At 37.0% G+C, this 19,486-nt stretch overlaps 1 protein-coding gene across 1 annotated transcript in view; it reads left to right on the top strand.

Moving 5' to 3' along the window:
- Positions 1-19,486, top strand: part of LOC134529275 (filamin-A) — a 786,080-nt gene that overhangs the window by 662,707 nt on the left and 103,887 nt on the right. The window contains exons 35-36 of the mRNA XM_063363172.1: positions 16,559-16,752; positions 17,237-17,462. Of these exons, the coding sequence (XP_063219242.1) occupies positions 16,559-16,752; positions 17,237-17,462 (420 nt within the window). The remainder of the gene's footprint in view (positions 1-16,558; positions 16,753-17,236; positions 17,463-19,486) is intronic.

Genomic DNA, 19,486 nt, shown 5'->3' with positions numbered 1-19,486 from the left:
ATGGTCGTCTTGCGTTTACGAGATGCGTTTCCGTTTGATTACGTTTCCGTGTCATTACATAACGGGCTTTAATGATAACAAGGTTTACTGTCACTGGCCATGAAGGCGTACTGAGAGCAAGGGCGCCCATATGATAATTTGTAGGGGGGGGCCAGACTTAGGGGTATGAAGTATTTTTAATATTTTGGAAGACTTAACTGCGGCTTGTTACTAGCCATAAAATAGTTCCAGTTCTGACCCTGTTAAAATTTTTTGTCCTGTTACTAAAATAATAGACCACAGTACTCATTCGCCATAAAAAAATCTTTATTGGCTACTTTATTAATTAAATATTAACTATTTTATTGAAACAAATGAATTTTTAGAAACACAAATGCAGGAATAGAGTCCTTATACTTTTGAAGCGTCTCGGGTACACGGATATCAAGAATACAGTCCTTCAACTAATTGCTCTCTTTACCCCTAAATAAATGTCGCGTACAAATTAAATTAAAATAATTATAAAGTTTAAAAGTGTTGATCAAAAGATTCAACTTTGGGAGAGAAACGATTTGAGTATGTTATCACAGTCAGAAAACAGTTGTTTTTAAATGTAACACCTGAACTACGCTTATAATTACAGTCAAAAATTGTTTCACAATTAAATGAATATTACTATGTTTCGATATGAATCATAATTGCTTATCATTTAAAATTAGCACAGATGGATTCAGTAGTAAAGCACAGAAAAAATTAGTTTATTATTAAACTAGACTATTTAACCAAACAGTATTTAGATGTTAAGGAATTAAGTGACACCAAAACCAATGAAAATAATCGAAAATTTCTAAATGCTGACATAACTCATATATCAGCTTTCCACAGAAGAGTTTAGTTCGGCGCAATTAATCCACACAAAACAACTGGACATACTATGTCGACGCGTATTTTAAGAATATAAGAAGATCCACATCGCAGTATAATTTTTTTTTTTTCGTGTCGTGTGGTGCGGGCCCCCATTTGTGGTGCGGGCCCATAGGCTACAGCCTAGATAGCCTGCGCGTAAATACGGCATTGATAAACCCTTAAATAACATGTTCAGAACTTAACTTCAGAATTAAGAGTACATTAGAACCTCGATTTTACGGAGCCCGGACTGAACGAAGCCGCGATTTTACGAATACATTTTTTTCAGGAACCATCTAAAATTCGGAAAATTTGACACCAAAATATATTTTTAAAAAAATTAAAAAAACACTATGAAAACATATAAAGATATTAATTTTTAATGCACAGCGTATTCATATTTTAAAGCTAATACAACAGCCATTTACCGTTAGTGAATATTGTATAAGTTATTGCGGCATCAAACTCAAAATCGAAAAGAAAAAATGGACTAGGTACACTTTATTTGTCGCAAAGTTCGAAATTTCTTAGATTGAAAAATTATGCCAAGGCTGTAAAAATATTTATTTTACCGCAAATGAACTATACTCAACATTCCTTACCCATTCCAACATTTCCAGCTCGTGAACATAGCAACTGAGCTTGAAACCTTGAGAAGCGTGAGAGAAAGAAACGATATTGAGTAGCTACTTCCTCTCCTTTCCGCTAATATCCAGCAACCCAAGCCATTAGGCATTATCTTGACAATTTTCGCATTAATTACCTTCGCTGCATCGGTTTCCCAGTAAAAAACGCTCAAAAATGGTATAAGTGACGCAGCAAGTAGACGTGACGAGCGGATTTTCAACTAAGCTTTTTTTTAACTTACTATACAAACAAATAATTCCCTATGGCTATCACAAATTCAAGGGCTTCTCGCACTAAAATGTACTGTGTTTTTAATGAATGTCTGTCGTTAAAGAGCAGCGTTTTTTTTCACCAAATAAGCCTATGATTAAAGACCGTAAAAATTCGCGGATTCCTTTCGAGACAGGCTGGAATCCAAACTCGTTTAGCTTAATGCTGCGTCAGTGATTGGACCGCAATTTACCTGAAGGACTCTGAGCCAATGGCAAACACTCAACAAAAGAAGTATCGAATCATAAGAATCGCAGTAAACAGTTTCCCCGAGTCGGTAGCCAATGACCATGTGATAGTTGCCAGAGTACATAGGAGAATCGTTTAGTCTATCCTAGTGGTCATTGAAACCGCGAATTTTTCCAGTCCCTACCTATGATCACTTTTATGAAACAGTACAGGTGTACACTGAACTGTGTGCTTGTTCTCCTCGATTATGTTACTAAAAGTGCGTTCATTAATATTTTTCAAGCTGATTTGTTAAAGATTAACTGATAAATATGATAAGGTGAAGTCCATAAAAATGCAAGGCAGGGAATTCTTCCAGCTCATCAACCCGACCCTGGATAGTCTCGTCTGTGTTCAGTCGTCTCTGGCAAGGAGTGGACAAGTTTGCAAACTCAAATATAAATTTATTTTAGTAACACGCGTCTTACGAAAAGGAAAGATATCCAAGAAAGGCATGTCGGACAACCTACTGTCACCACACAAAAGTTAACATGATGCAATGCGTGGTGCAACTGTGTTTAGTCGCTGTGATGTCGCTTTTATATCACTCGTGCAATGAAGCAAGTTGTGGAATGTTAAAAAAAAAATAAGGGGAGGGCAGAGGGCAGACAGCAGTCATTGTTTTTACTATTTAATATTATATATATTCCGTTCAATAAATTATAACATGTATCTTCACAGGGTGGGGTGTTTGAAATTTTATGAAGATAACGATTTTACGAATGCAATCCAAGCGACTGTGAGCATACGTAAAATCGAGATTCCAGTGTAAATTGCTTTCGAGTCTACTGAAGGTAGCGGAATCCTTATCCCTTTAAACACTTTTGAAGGGAAAAAGTGGTTTTCCTCTAAATTAAAAATTCCAACATAAATTTTACGTTGTAGACTTTTCTGAACAATAATTCTTATTTGAGTAACTTTAAAGGTGTTAGCTTACCTTAAAAATTGTGAATATTCTGAGCGGATGTGACGAATGAGGAAAACTAAGAAACACTACATAATAACAATGGTTTTTATCTTTACACTTTTCACTTATTTATTTGCACTTAAGTTATTTATACTGACTGAATACACTAAACTAAATCTAGACCAGATGCATAAAACTGTAGGTAGACCTAAAGACTATTGAAAAATCTCTGTTTTGAGATGTTATTTGTGAACATACACATTATTATGACGAAAAAGTAGCAAAACATTTCGCCGTCTACAAGCACATGTCAACTGTCGCGTCGTCTAACTCTGACTGGTCTAAATCTGTTGTGTTGTGTTATCGCGCGAGCTTGGGTAGGAATACGAAGGGGAATGACTCGCCACGGGCGTTGCGCTTGAACAGCGTTTTCTCCCTGTACACAACACCTTATATCGCAGCAGCAGAAACTAATGCTTGAACTAACATAACAAATGAAATAGACATGTAAAAAACGATATACAATAATATCTTCGTGTTGAATCACTTCTACATAATACCGAATTTAAATAATTTTCTTTAAAGTAAAACACCTGACTACACTATATTTTTTTCCTTCCCTGAAAGCTAGGGGGGGGCCACGGCCCCCCCCTGCCCCCGGGTATGGGCGCCCTTGACTGAGAGTAGGGAGGCAGACGTGTGAGATAAACCAAATTGTAAGTAAACAGGGAAAAATAAGGTAACGTTAATAAAAATTAATTATAAATAATTCAATATGATTACTAATTATCTCTTTGAACATAGAAGCTGTTGATGCGAGTTTCTTTCAGCTGGCACAAGGAACTTGAACGACAGCACTGATACACTCTGCACTTCCATGGTTCAGTGGTCAGAAAGAGGCAGGTAACAAGGCACTGCCCCCTTTCCTGATCTTGAAGAGAGATAAGCGGCTTAGCGCGGTCTAGCCAGAACCCACTACGAGCAGGTAGTACCTGGTTCAGGGAAGTTCCCGCTGCTCAATCCTTAGCAGCACTGTTCAGGGCTCTTCAGCGCGTATTATTTTTGAACGGCTGCTTGTAAAATTCGAAAAACAACGCGAAATTGGACTTTTAACTAACCTTCGATTAGAGTTTCCAGGAAGTGCACAGACATATGTTAGGTATCAAACGATGCAGTATTCTTTCTACTGTATAATAGTTTAACTTTCATTTTGATTCGTCGAATACGAACTTAGGTGGAAATAGTTTCACAGACGTCTGCACTCGCTACGTGTGAAAAATTGGTAATATTAACTGATCTTCGTTTGGCTTTCCCAGATATAGCTCTGACATATTTTAGCCTTAACAAATATCCATGGTGCTTTGTCTCTATAAGGGCTTCATCCCATCTCTCTACAATACTTTAGTAACGTGTAAGAGGCGATTTCATAAAAGACTGCACTTCTGCATTATGCAGATATTTATAATTTAATTATTTTATGATAGAATTTATGCACGAAATTTTATTTTAGTAAACAAGAAGGTTACATGCATATATAGTTAACGCGTCAGACACGAGACTTTTTAAAATTCTGTATAAAACTGTTTTAAATTATTAAAACTTAATGTTTAATATCTCAATTAAAATGTTATGAAAAATTTCGAAACTACGTACAGACAACAACAGTAGCTCAATAAAACTTTTGACAAAATTTCATTCCAATCTGCAGCAAAAAATTTAACTAACGCTTACTCTTAACATTCCGCTAACACAAGTAGCCTTAAATTATTTCAGGAACCGAGCGAGTTGGCGCAATGGTAAAAAATTGGATTCGCGTTCGTGAGAACCTGGGTTGGAAAATCCATCCATTCATTCATCCATCCATCCATCCATCCATCCATCCATCCATCCATCCATCCATCCATCCATCCATCCAAACATCCATCCATCCTTCCATCCTTCCATCCTTCCATCCATCCTTCCATCCTTCCTTCCTTCCTTCCATCCATCCTTCCTTCCATCCTTCCTTCCATCCATCCTTCCATCCTTCCATCCTTCCTTCCATCCTTCCTTCCATCCTTCCATCCTTCCTTCCATCCTTCCATCCATCCTTCCATCCATCCTTCCTTCCATCCATCCATCCATCCATCCTTCCTTCCATCCATCCTTCCTTCCATCCATCCTTCCTTCCATCCATCGTTCCTTCCTTCCTTCCTTCCTTCCATCCTTCCTTCCATCCATCCTTCCTTCCTTCCATCCTTCCTTCCTTCCATCCATCCCTCCATCCTTCCTTCCATCCTTCCTTCCATCCTTCCTTCCTTCCATCCCTCCATCCTTCCTTCCATCCTTCCTTCCTTCCATCCCTCCATCCTTCCTTCCATCCTTCCTTCCATCCATCCTTCCTTCCATCCTTCCTTCCTTCCATCCCTCCATCCTTCCTTCCATCCTTCATTCCATCCTTCCTTCCTTCCTTCCTTCCTTCCTTCCTTCCTTCCTTCCTTCCTTCCTTCCTTCCTTCCTTCCTTCCTTCCTTCCTTCCTTCCTTCCTTCCTTCCTTCCTTCCTTCCTTCCTTCCTTCCTTCCTTCCTTCCTTCCTTCCTTCCTTCCTTCCTTCCTTCCTTATTTCCCGAAACACTCCAGACCGATGCTGTGATGACTGGTCTGTGTGTGGCGTGAGTCCGTGTACAGGCGACTCTTCTACGCTGGCAGCGCTGGCCGCGGCGAGTCGCACCCAAGCGTGTGCTCCTAGGACGTGTCGGCTTATTGCGTCTCTGGCGGGCCGCCAGGCTCGCCGCGGAGAGACCTGCACACGCAACGCTGTCAAAAGCAGATGGTGTTGCCAAAAATAATGCGCTCCAAGCTTAGCTATATTTGCAGTGAGGCACGAGCCGGTCTCGAGGGTCATTGGGCGTTTTGGGCGTTGGCGTTCACCAACCCACCCCCCGAGTCCGCTGCCAACCCTGGCCCACGGTGGCGGCGCGTGGAAGGGGGAGGTCTCTGGAAGTGTCGCGCCTGGATGGGGATGTGGTTGGCCGGGAGAAGTGGACGCAGCGGGTCGCGGCGACGGCTGCGTTGTGGTTATGGGCGAGTACAAAAAACCTCCGTTTAGCACCTACAGGGTGTGTCAGGAGATACAGCTAGGCGCCTCCAAGGACGCTCTACAGGGCGCCCCAGAACCCCAGCGATACGATTGCGCAGACCCGCAAGGTCAGTGCAGGTTCTCTCTTCGCTTGCCATCGAAGAACGAACTAATCGAGACTTGGTTGTGACCTAGATCACTCTTTGAAGAGGAGAGCTAGTCGCCATTTAAATTGATACTTTTTCTCAATAATTGTATTTGCAATTTGTATTTTAAATCATAAAGACGCTCATTAATCGATTTTATTTTATTTTTAGAGAGATTAACTGATCTAATACAATTACTTTTGTCATCCTTACAATTATATCGACGATTAAATCTTAACTTTTCAAAGAAGAGGAAAATCAACGGTAGTTTAATCTACCTAAAAACATTCGTTGAGTTATGTCTCTTGAAATGTTTTAATATGAAAACAATAAAATACTATAAATTTATCGCCATGATTGATACGCCTTCAAATATGTTTGTTGGCATGCACGAGTCTGTATTTTTTAAGGCGACCTTCACTGGTGCGTTAATGTAGTGCCCCCTCAACGCGCAAAGCTCTGAATTAATACTTGGCATTTTCGTCCGTCGGAAGGTAAAGATAGTTCTCTACCTTTACGTCTCAAAATGTATCTCTTCGCCTGCAATTAAAATTGTTAACACAAATGTAACTTAAGACATTGGCAGAATAACCACTTAGGGCTTAATTTTCATGGGAATTTCGGATAATTTTTAAATTATGACAAAACTAGACACTGACAAAGCTTAGTATAGCGCTTTATTACTAATATGTCACATAATGACTCAAGACAGACTTTTCTGCCTGTGGAGTAGTTTGGTTTTAGTTTTCTCAGAGGAATTTTATGTCGAAAAAAAAGGGTTTCTAAAAAGTTTAAAGCGACTTGTATGGAAAAGTATGCATTAACCTTGAAGTCGGAAATGGCGTAGGCCTTCAGTGCTCTGCTGAAATCCATAGTAACTTATCGTTTTCACGAGTTGATGGGTAAGAGCTACGACCAGTGGGTATCGAACCCGAGCCAGCATTATGACGGGCCATATGTATAAAGTGTAATTAAAATACTTTAAAGAGATTTTTCTCGCTTCCTAGGACCCACTCAGGCGAGATATTTTAGGACGTTGAAACGCGCACCTACAGGTTCCACTCACACAGTTTAAGCCAAATCGGTGAGCCCCGAATTAGACCCTCCTCTTTGCAATATTTATCTCTAAATTTTCCTGGTATTGCAGCTTGCCATTTTTTTTCTTTCAACATAGTCGTTAGGTAGGTGTAAAAAAAATATCTTAACTGTTTTAAGCCGTAACCTTCATTATATCCAGGCGCAATAAAATAGTGATGCATTCTCTCTCACCACTTCGACTCTAACAAATGCGGAAAAATTTAATTTAAGACATTGGTACAGATTAGGTACTTACCAACTACCCAAACGAATAAAAGAATGGGTAATCTGGAAACAATTTAAAAAAATATTTAGACGGAATTAGCAATTATATTATATTATATTTTATTTTATGCGAAACTCACATGAAAAATAGGGGGCGACAGAATTGTATCCCCTTGGAAAGGGTACCTTTCAGACTTAAGGTGGCTGTAGTGTAGCTGGGTAGAAACCGGAAAGGTACCCTTTCCGATTTCTTAAAATGTTTCGGTTTTAATGCAAATATGCACTGGAAAGGTATCCCCTCAGAAAGGGTACCTTTCAGGATTTTCTGTACAATGACACAGCAGAAAATAAACTGGAAAGGTACCCTTTCCGATTTCTTAAAATGCATATTATTTTCTGCTTTAAAATCCTGAAAGTTATCCCCTGTTTCCAGAGGGGATATCTTTCCGGATTTTATGAGCGAGCACAACCATTTTGGGATATGTTTCCAAGGGGATAACTTTCAGGATTTTAAAGCAGAATATAATATGCATTTTAAGAAATTGGAAAGGGTAACTTTCCAGTTTAATTTCTCCTGTGTCATTGTACAGAAAATCCTGAAAGGTACCCTTTCCGAGGGGATACCTTTCCAGTGCATATTTGCATTAAAACCGAAAAATTTTAAGAAATCGGAAAGGGTACCTTTCCAGTTCCTACCCAGCAACACTACCGCCATCATAAGTCTGAAAGGTACCCTTTCCAAGGGGATACAATTCAGCCCCCCCAAAAAATAGCAGCAACATTAATTAAAGAAACAATATGAATAAAATATTTTGTAATGTATTCTATTTTTAAGCTATGTTAATAATGGGTTCAACTACTACTAGCGCCGTTTGTTCGGAGGCCGTCGCGAGCTGCATTAATACGACGAGACACGCAAAAAATAGGAAGTTGCCAGACCAGTGGCAGCTCCAGCGTGCAGGCCTACCCAACATTGTCAAAACTGAAAATAAGGCTTTTTATAAAAAATATACAAATCATTTTTAACGTTATGTTTATTTTGACAACTATAATAAAATATCATTTTATTTTGAGAAGGGCAGTTTGAAATGAAATGAAACTACACATTCGCCTGTAGATTTGTAAAATTTTACTTTAACGTACGAGTTGTGTTATAAAATTCGCCTTATATTAACACAAGTTTTTCCTAACAATTAATTTTGTGACCGTTAGAAGTATTAATGTTTTGTATATACAATTATGTGTTTATAACAATTATCTGGATAAATATATCATACATATTAAACTTCAGGGAGGATTAAATTACCCTCAGAAAGCCACAAATCTTACATTTTGCATCTGAATTTAAAAAATTCCTGGGACCACCCTCTGATATAGGGGGGCATAACCCCCCCCCCCCCCCTCCGTTTTAGCCCGGGCTCCCAAAACTATGCATAAGCCCCTGGGGTACAGTCCTGTGGCAGATCTATCTATATGAAAGTGACTGTAGCTGATCTGCTGATTGACACTACTGCACTCTAGCAGGTAAAAAGTAAACCAACATGGCAGTAGCAGCACTCTAGCAAACGAAAACAAGATGGCGGATCAAAGATGACGCCAATGACGTCATACTGGGGAAAGGACCTGTTGCCATTTTATACAAATAACCTTTGTTGGGAATAAAACCTTTGTTGGGAATTAAACTGAGGATTTCAAGGTCCATGTTAAAATGTTATTATAATTGTAATTAAATTATTTTAACATTAATTTTCTTCCTCATTTTTTTTTTTGTGTAGTTGCGGATTTTAAAAATGGTGGATGTGACTTTAGCCATGAATCAGAGCTCGGCGCCCCATTTACGTACTACTATTGAAATTAATTTCCCGTGTAGCCATCTATGCGCAACCTGTCTCCCAGCTTCCCCTAACACAACTCTACTTACCTTGTTCACCTTGAACAGTCTCACCAATATTACTGGTCTGTATCTTTCCATAATGGCTTTGTTGTTGAAGCGTTTGAGCCCAAATAAAGTGATAAATATAAAATATTTCTGTCTATAATATATAACGTGGAAGAAAAACCTTACTATAGCTACCTGCTGATTATTAAAGAATGTTTTTCTTTGCCATACTGAGGCCGCGACGTCTGAAATCAAAAATATTGAATTTTATTTCCCTAGGGGGGGGGGGGGGGAATTCTAAATAATTGTCTTGTTCTGAATATTTGCACACAGTTCTTAAATACAATAAACATTTATTGCATGCCTTAGGCAACGTACTAAACGTCATAAACATTGATACATTTAAAATCATCCAAAAAAAAATGTGGCGCGTTCGACTGTTAATGCACCAGCCCGAGATGAGAATAGAAGTGACGTTTTACGAGTTCTAAATTTAACTTGGCACACGTGGATTCGTTATGTACCTAAACTTTGCAATAACTTTTGACGACTTTTCAGTTTTTTTTTTTTTTTATGGAGGACCACGCCGCTTTAGGTTTCTTGACTAGTGTGGCGCGGATTTACTTCAGTATCAGTGACCCGTCTGTATTTTGAGCATTACGACCTTGGGGTCCTGATGCCTTGAACTTTTCTGGCAACAGCCTTGCGTAAGCTTACGATACAAAATTTAGCAGAAATTCAATAGCATTATGTTATCATGTATTCAGCTTGACGTCTCAAACTTGTAGCAAACCAATTCGTAATTTTTTCAACACATTAACATAAATGACATACAATAGCATTGTTTAACCGCAAAAAAAAGTAAATGACAGCGAAGTTTTTTAAAATGACTAAATTCTCTCTTTGCCTCAAGCAGCATAATTCTGTAAAATTGTATTAAAATGGATGTATTTCGATCAGCTGTTTGAAGTTTTGTTCTCTCTTCAGTTTGGGCAGCGTAACAATAGCTGGCTCTCAGGCGCGGCAACTGTTTTGGCAACTTCGCATCTCGAACGCTGTGCCAGAGGTATATTGTGAACGTAAGACGGAACACAAACAACCATAATGATTCGCGTCAGTAAACTGTTGTAGGTACTGATTGAGAAGTGCGTGTCTAAAAGATGTGTTTTCACTAAGGCAAAAAACATATGCCATTTTGTTGCCATGACGCATGCCACATGTTGAAAAGATATGTAACTTGTTTCCTGTCGTGTCTACAAAAACAGTTTCCACTGCTGTCACTTATGGCAGGCAACCTGTTGCTTACCCATTGGACTGCTCTCTACAAATACACAATATTAGGATAATGTTATAACGTACAGTACTTAACATTTGGGTAGTAGTCTAAAGGCGGGTCTACACTATATAACAAAAACATGTTATATTTGTAACATGTTATACAACAAGTTATACATCTTGTTTCATTACATGTTACATAACAAGTTAAATAATAAGTTATATAACAAGTAATACAACTTGTTTCATAACATGTTACATGTTTTTAAATATGTATACTAGTGTGGACAAACGGCCAACATGTTATACAACAAGTTATTTAACTTCCTTTGATCTTTACCGACACTGCATGGGAAACATATAACTTGTTTTATAACACTTATTTTGTTATAAAACATGGTGTTATATAACATTTTTCTTCACGTTTTCATAACAAGTTATATAACTTTGTTGTATAACTTGTAATATAATTTTCATTCTTTTCATTTTGTAACATGTTGTATAACTTTGTAATATAACATTTTATAACTTGTTTTGTTATACAGTGTAGACCCACCTTAACTGCATCAGAAGTCTAGTTTTCAAGAAAACTTTCATCAATTAGATACTTACACTATTGTAAGGCTATTTAAATTTCTGGATAGATGCATAAATTTAAATATTATGTATTTATCCCAAACATGACTGCAGACAGATGTTAAAATGCACATTGGAAGATCAAATTGTTATAGTTTGAAGAATTAGCAAACTTTAAGAAACTATCACGAATTTGTAAGATGAGGGCATTTCATTTTAAAGTTTATTAAACTGCAAAGTTTTATGCACTAATATATACTTATGTTTATATGTATTAAAATAATTAATATAAGCATGTGGTTGTTTACTTCATCATTGACTTCTTTTTAAGCATCAGTTGAGAATTGTATTCTAGGCCTAGGATTTGTAGGTGAACCATTTCATCCTTTTTTATTGAGATAAGCTGGACTTCGCAATATCATATATTTGTGTTTACGCATGAAGGCACCGCACACATTCTTTATTATTATTTTTTTTACTTCCGCCTCTGCACAGCTAACTTAGCCGCCTGACGTCAAATTTTTAAATCGTTCATTTTTGTAATGTAGTCGAATATCCTACACTATTGATAACTGCCTGTATTCATTGATAAAAGCCACCGTCTTTTCCTTGAACCACTCCATGTTGTCTTTAGATGTCGCGTGCTTCCTAACCAGGGTGGAGGATTCTCGGAAAGAATGACGCGTTCAACACTGCCGCTTGCGTCGTGCAACATCTGTTGAGCCAGTTATGTTGCCTCGGTGGAAACTCGCCGTAAGGCGCTAGCAGGCATGCATTCAGTAGTGGGAAATATAATAGTAACAGGAGGCAGCAGAACAGATTTATCTGTAGTGCTTTCTCATTAGCGATATTCAAAGTGTTTATTGGCAGTTAAAGTTACAATGCAGTAGCGGCCCTAGACTTTGCGGGACCCTTGGCCTTTTACGTTTCCCTCGGAAAATTTCAAAATTTACTCTTTCAGACATTACTAACCCAACATGTAACTTTTATTTCAACGATAGTTTTGCTAATTTATTTTAGGATGTTTTAATATTCTTTCCTGATAAATTATCCTCACATCAGTTTTATAAATGCTTACAATCAAATTTTACTTAGATTGGCGTCATCATATGTCGCAATAAAATATTTAGCTTTTTTTCCTAATACGAAATCATGAATGTAAATAGGTGTTGACCAGTACATAAAGTTACAAGATAATACAAATTTAATTTTTATTTTCCCACTAACGTCAATATATTTAACCCAAGCGCCCGGCTTGCTAATATGTAAGATACTAGGTAGTGTAGGTTGATACACATTATCTGATTATGATCGTTCAAAACATTTCTAATGAAAAAAGTCCCTCAATTCAATAGATCTGAAAATATAAACAAAAATGAGAGTTCTAGCCAAAACTAGATGCCGCGCAAGTATTCGTCCATTACAACCAAAACAGTTCACAATCACAACAAGCACCGGTTTAGTACTCGATAGCATTTCCATTTGAAGTGATCATTGCTACAAGTCTTCATGGTACTGCTGCCACAATTTTTTGTGTTACGTTTTCGCATATATTTTTTTATTTCTCAGAAAAAAAATCTTCAAGAATGTTTCTTCTAATCTTTTTTCTTAGTATCTGTGTGTATTTTAGCCCACAAAACTTCATAGGGGTTTAAGTCTAAAGACTGGGGTGGTGTTTTGTGGACATGGGGTGTATTGTACTAAAGCCATTCCTGGGCGACCTCAGCGGTATACTTGTGTCAGTATCTGGCTGGAGTAATAGTTGCCATCGATGCCTACATTCTATACGCTAGGCTTAATTCTTTAATTTTATATATTCACACACATCATCTATCCACAGTTACAAGTATTACATGAAACATATTTACCTGACCCAGCTGTAATCACACATTCTCACACCATTAAGTTCCGCCTCCAAATTTTACTGGAGGCTGCTGGTTCTTATATAAAATCTCGTTCGTCTTTCTACACACATATTTTTGTTCGATTAATCAACAGAATTTGCATTCTTCAATAAATAATACCAGCCTTGAAAACTCCAAGGGCTTGTTAACATACTCTTTTACGAAATAGAAACCCCCGTTCTGTTTTATTTGCTTTTGAAATGCTTCTTTTGACTGAAACATCTCACTTTTCCAGCTATGTGAAACACCTGTCTTAATGCATCGGTGCTGAAGTTCTCCGTTGGAGCCGAACGGATAGAAACACTAAACCAGAAACATGAGGATTGTACTTCACCGATAGCACAATGCCTGTTTCTTCTTGCTATGTCAGCTTCCTTGGTCGTCTGCTTCTTGGTTTAGTAATAACAGACTTTCTAGTTTAGTATTTCTAGATAGTACGAACTATTGTCCGTGACTTTCTGCCCATTCACAGTTTAATAACATGCAGGTGGATGTTTACTCACATACACTATACTTATCACTGAATAACTATACACAGTATGTTACCTCCATGATTCTCACGTGTAATTCAACATGGTGAACAAGGTTTATTAATACTATTGCGTACTTTTCCGAAAAATTTTACAAACACTTTTTCTTAAATAGCACTAGTCTAAGTCAATGAAAAATGGGTTGTGGCTGTGTCATGGACACGGCCGTGTGTTGTACGCGAATACGTGTATTTGGATTTGGTTTTTTGACGCGTATAGGCTGACTTTATATATTTTTTATTTTAACACCACATATATTCACTGTAACTATTTTACACAAATGTTTTATACCTATATGCAATCTATATATTTTGACGAGTGCTGACGATTGAAACTCAAACGAACGTCGTAGCTTCTCCGAGTCAAAATGGAAATCTCGAAAAGCAGAAAAATTACCTCAAAATGGCGGCGTTTCCCCTTCGACCGCGCGCGATGCGCCACAGTCCTCACTTAGCGTAACGAATTCTTTGATCCTTTAGCTATCCAGTGGTGTAATTAAATGTTGGATGGAGATGATAGATATGTAGCTGCAACACCAAACTGTATCCCCCGATTGTGCTATCATTCGGTTTTTTAATTGTCTCCTACCATAGAAGCAATTTTAAAGAGTAAAGACACATTCACATCAAAAATATTTTGTATTTATTGTGTTCTTCAAGAATTTGACTCATGGCTGGTATGAAGTGTAGAGTAGACGTTGTGGTCAGGCCCCTGGCCCAAATGCTTCCGTTAGTTGTTCAAGGCCTTTTTCTTTTAACAAATTGTTTTTTAAACATTTGGTTGTTAATATTTTATTATGGTATTTATCACTTATATTTTGGTATTTGCTTAGTTGTTGCTTATTCGTTTTTTTTCTTTTTCATGATTTTTAAAGGTATTTTAAAATTTTAGGTAAGTCTTAATTAGTTTTTTTTTTTAAGTTAGATTTTTATTAATTTCCGTTCTGCTTTTAATAAACTTCTAAAGCTGGATTGATGCGCGGGGATTGGCGGAGAAGTGTTTAAGTACTGGGCAGTTTTTGTGACGCTGAGTTGGTCAGTGCTTCTGTGCGACGGTGTCGGTGACGCAGGGGGAGGGTAGCGCCGGCCTTCGCGCCAGCTGGTTGTCGCCGGCCGCGAGGATCGAACTGCGGCGCGGGCGCACGAGTGTGCTTGCGGGTCGCGGCTTGCCAATATCAGTCCTACGAAAACCTGGAGCACGATTGCTCGGTTGCGACCTTAAGGCTCAAATGGTTTGAAATTTAACCACTTTTTATTGGTGTGAAATTTAAATGCCTTTTGCTATAGCTAACGAGTGCTTCGTAGAACATCGAGAGAACTAAGTACTTTGATCTGATTTTTTGGGTGATGCTGGTGTTAACATTTGCTGTTTTGTAAAAGGAGTGGACCTTTTAATTACGCCTTTGGCAAGTATAAAGGCTCCTGATTTTTCACGCATTTTGAAAGATTCTGAAATGGGTCAATTTTATGAGTACTTTTTTTTTGGCCATCTAAATTAAGCACCTATCCACGAGTACTTTAATACGCTGAAAAAACGTCGTTACCTAGTTTTTGACATCTAAATAATACGAGTGTGAATTGGTTTGCTCGCAACATAAAATTAGTTGGTTGTGGAACAAACTTTTTGGAAGATTTGAAACTGACACCGAAGTTTAAAATGGACTTTTAAAATAAGTTTTTCTAATTGGTTTGCGTAATCCCCAAATTTGCGTACTTTGGACATTCTATCAAAAATTTTATTTAAATTATAAACTTAAATGTATAATATTTTTAAGAGTAAATTTTTAATTGTAAAGTTTTACTAATGCAGGATCGTAGATTAATAATTTTTAACTGCTGCAGTTTGGGATTAAATTTGTATAATAATGTATAATGTATTATAAATTTTGGTATATTTTTATATTTTTTATAATACTTTGTATTTATTTTAGAAAGTTAAATTATAGCTGCCGCTTGGGTTATCAATTGTAATTTTATTTTTTGTAGCCATATTATATTCTTTGGAGCTTATAAATTTTAGTGCATTTTCTTCAACAAATATTTGGTAAAATAAATTTGGTGGATCATGATAGCGAAAGTTGACTTTGAATTTACAAAATGCCCATTTCGACATAGCTCATTGATAAGTTGTCTGCTATTTCAATTTGTTTTATTTAGCTTAACACTTAGGCTAGGTTTGTTTAGAAACATTGTTTGTTTTTTTTTGGAAATTTTTTCTATTTATTATTTTTGGAACCAGCTGGGTGTTGAGATGGTTATCTGCCTTTTGAAAAGGTAGACACCGCAACATTATGTGGTATTACTCTTATTAATTCCTGTCAACCAAGTTCATGGACAAATACTTTTGTAACCAACTGTACATACACCCACATAGCTCCAATAGAACTGCCGTAGCAAGAGACCTGCAGAGCTTTACATTTTGTTGACAAAGATCATTAGAGAACTCAATAGGATTATCTGTTACTATAGTACAGAATATAAATTGGTATATAAACCACAAGTGCCTTATTATGTAAAGTGGCACCAATGGTGTCCTCTGAAGTGGCATAGTAGTAAATAGAGCTGGCCTTGCTCGGGATGTATGATTCTGCCCCTGGTTTGCCTCGGGTACACTTGGGTTTGCTATTGGGACAGTAATTTTCAAGGAATGAATACAAAGTGTAACCATTGTATGTAGCTATTTACTAGATCTGTAGGGAGATAAAAACTGTGAAGTGTGTTTAAATGCTAGCTTAACCTGACTCTTAGCAAATAAGTAATGTGGCAGACATTTCTGTGAGCTAGTGGGTTCACTCGGTGGATTTCAATCTCTTGTATGGATGCCTACAATTGCTCTAACGATGTTTAAGCTCTAGTCCAACAATTCCCTTTAATTACATCTGTTAACTCTGAACAAAATATTATTTTGATATGGATGATTTTGGGTAATATGACTCGTACATTTGTAATGAGAAAGTGGTAATTTGTTTCAGGTGAATATCGAGTGGGAATCAAGTTCAATGACCAGCATATTCCAGATTCGCCATACAAGCTGTTCATTTCTCCAGCCATGGGGGATGCACATAAGCTTGAGGTGTTCCAGTTCCCAGATTCCGGTGTACAAGCAGACAAGCCTGCAGCATTTCTGGTCAGGAAGAATGGTGCCAAGGGTGAGCTAGATGCAAAGGTATGTCACAACCTCTGCTTATTGCTTCATGAATCAGAAGTAGAGATAAAAATAAAATAGTTGTTACATTGATCTGTAATAAGTACTTTGGTGCAATGTCCTTGCACAGCATTAAGCCCTTAGAATATTTTAATTTTTCCTGTTTAGTAGGCTACACTTCTTAACATTGCAATTTATGGAGTGTACGGAAAATGTACCTCTAAGAACAGCCAGAATGGCTTTTCTCACATGCAGCATTGAGTGAGAAAAGTATAGCCCATCTTACGAAAAAATGCAGATGCCAGGTGCAAGCTGAGAACTATCTGCTATAATACATGCTCTTAAGAAGTATTTTTAACCATGTCTCCATTTACCTAGACAATGTTTGATGTGTTATATTAGTAAATACAGTATTAGCTATAATTTTCAATGATTTATTTTTTTCTTTCAAAAAATGTGATTTTTTTTAGTCATATTAATACTTACAGTATTTATTTTGTTTTAGATTGTCTCTCCATCAGGGACAGAAGATGACTGTTTCATTCAATCGATCGACTCTGACACTTACTCTGTCAGATTTATGCCAAGAGAGAATGGAATCCACAACATTCATGTCAAGTTTAATGGTGTCCACATTCCTGGCTCTCCATTCCGCATTAAAGTTGGCAAAGAAGATGCTGACCCTGCGGCTGTACACGCATCTGGCAATGGCTTAGGTGACATAAAAACAGGTGAGGAATTTGCTTGATTCTGTTTTGGATAAACCTATCTAATTATGTTGTTTTTTTTTCTATTGTCAACATGAGTCAACAAAAATAGACTTTGATGTTTGTTTGTCAATATAAAAGCCTATGTAAACTCCCATACTGGACATGCATCACCACTTCTATTGAACTGTAAGGATAATTTAATTAAACCCTGTAGGTCTTTGTATAGTAATATTAATTAAAAATATTAAGGGTGCTTTTTTTGTTTTTCAATGTTTGTAGACATGTGAAAGTCATGTGCTAATTGTAATACTGCAATGAAAACAGTAATGCATTAGTTTATTTTTGTTTTGTTTTAATGCATTTTAACAGATGATATAATTATATTAATAATTAATATTTTTTTTATTCTAAATAGCTCTTTCGTATCGGACATAGTCGTATATTTGCCCATCTTTTAGTTGAGACACATATGTTGCTCATTTTCAAATACTAATCTATATATAACTGTATAAGCACAACATTTAACAGATACTGTGCCTATTATTTGTTACATACATAGTACAAGTGGAGTAGGGAAGCCATATTTGTGTTTTTAACATGGACTTATGTCAACAGACTCATTTTGTGCATTTGTTGATGCCATATAAAGATGTTATTTTTCTCACCTGGAAATATTCAATTTAAGCTCCAAACAATTTTTTTAATACACATACATATACACACACACACTTATACGTACGCATGCTCCTTTTCGAGGACCTTAACGATTGGCACTGATCTGAGGACATGACTTCCGCACTGCTAACGTCACACGCGAGGACGCCTACTTTGACAAGCCATTTCGAGGACTTGTTACAGCGAGGACCTCCAGAAAGTGATGCAGTCAGGAATTACAAGATTAATAAAACAATGGTTCCCGTAGAAGTCTAATTACCTGGGTTACTTAAGTAGCCGGCTTCCTTCACAGTTGAACTGCGCTACAGAGGTTTAGAAATAAGAATTTTTTTTTTAGTTTTACTCTGTTTTACAACGTACCTATCTATAAAAACACTATTTAAATGAGGGATATAAGTTATTATCGAAACATTACGAACATTGAAAATACCATTTCAGAACTCGCCAACATGCCTAATCAACTGCATTTTACGTATCTATACCACAGCATATAAGCACTACTCACATGTTATGTAGCAAACAAGTAGAGATACATGCAATGAAATTTGGTAAAGTCTTTCCAGAGATACGACGGAAATACTGCGCGCTAGCTCAGTGCCATGCGCATATGGACGAAGGAACTCGGGGCGCGATCGTCAAGACTAGCTGATACCACCTCGCCACTTCTGAGCATCCAACACAGATAACATCTCGAGGGAGACGGATATCTTAAGGCTGCCGTCTTCTATAGAACGAGCCACATTCATAATTTTTTAAACCCTAAACTATGTTTTTGCTGACGACGAAAGTTTGGTGAATGTGCCTCTGCATGCCATCAATCATTTGCTAGGGATCAAAATTTGAAAAGTCGATTATAACAAAATGTATTGCACACTGAAAAGAATTTATTTAAAATGCCTGAGTCCTATAAATGATTTGTGTCACCTAGAGACACGAATTCAAAGTAACTTTGTCTTCATTCGTTATTTAATTTAGAGTTAAGAACGTTAGCAACCAGGTTGTTTAAGGATGGTAGACGGAAGCATTAAAACGTAAATATAACTGCACTAAATATTTTTAAAAAAATGAAGTAACTCGTGAAACTATGTGTTACGAGGTTTATAGCGATATAACAAATGCAATAATTTCCTATACGCAAATTATTGGCACACTAAATATCACTATTTAGTCTAAAGCAGATAAAATTATGTTAAAATAAAGTTTAAAAAAACAAATAAATAACCTGCACACATAGAAGACAATTTAATAACCTCAAACTGGTAAATAATTACATAAGAAAATTTACTAAGTAGATTTTCAAATAAAATGCTGCAATTGTGGCGCAAATTTTACTACTGAAGCTTTAAAGAAATTTTAACTCACAAGTAAAC

This window comes from Bacillus rossius, chromosome 2 (assembly GCF_032445375.1).
Source record: "Bacillus rossius redtenbacheri isolate Brsri chromosome 2, Brsri_v3, whole genome shotgun sequence".
Classification (NCBI taxonomy): Eukaryota; Metazoa; Arthropoda; class Insecta; order Phasmatodea; family Bacillidae; genus Bacillus; species Bacillus rossius.
This window is presented reverse-complemented; position numbering and strand designations above follow the sequence as displayed.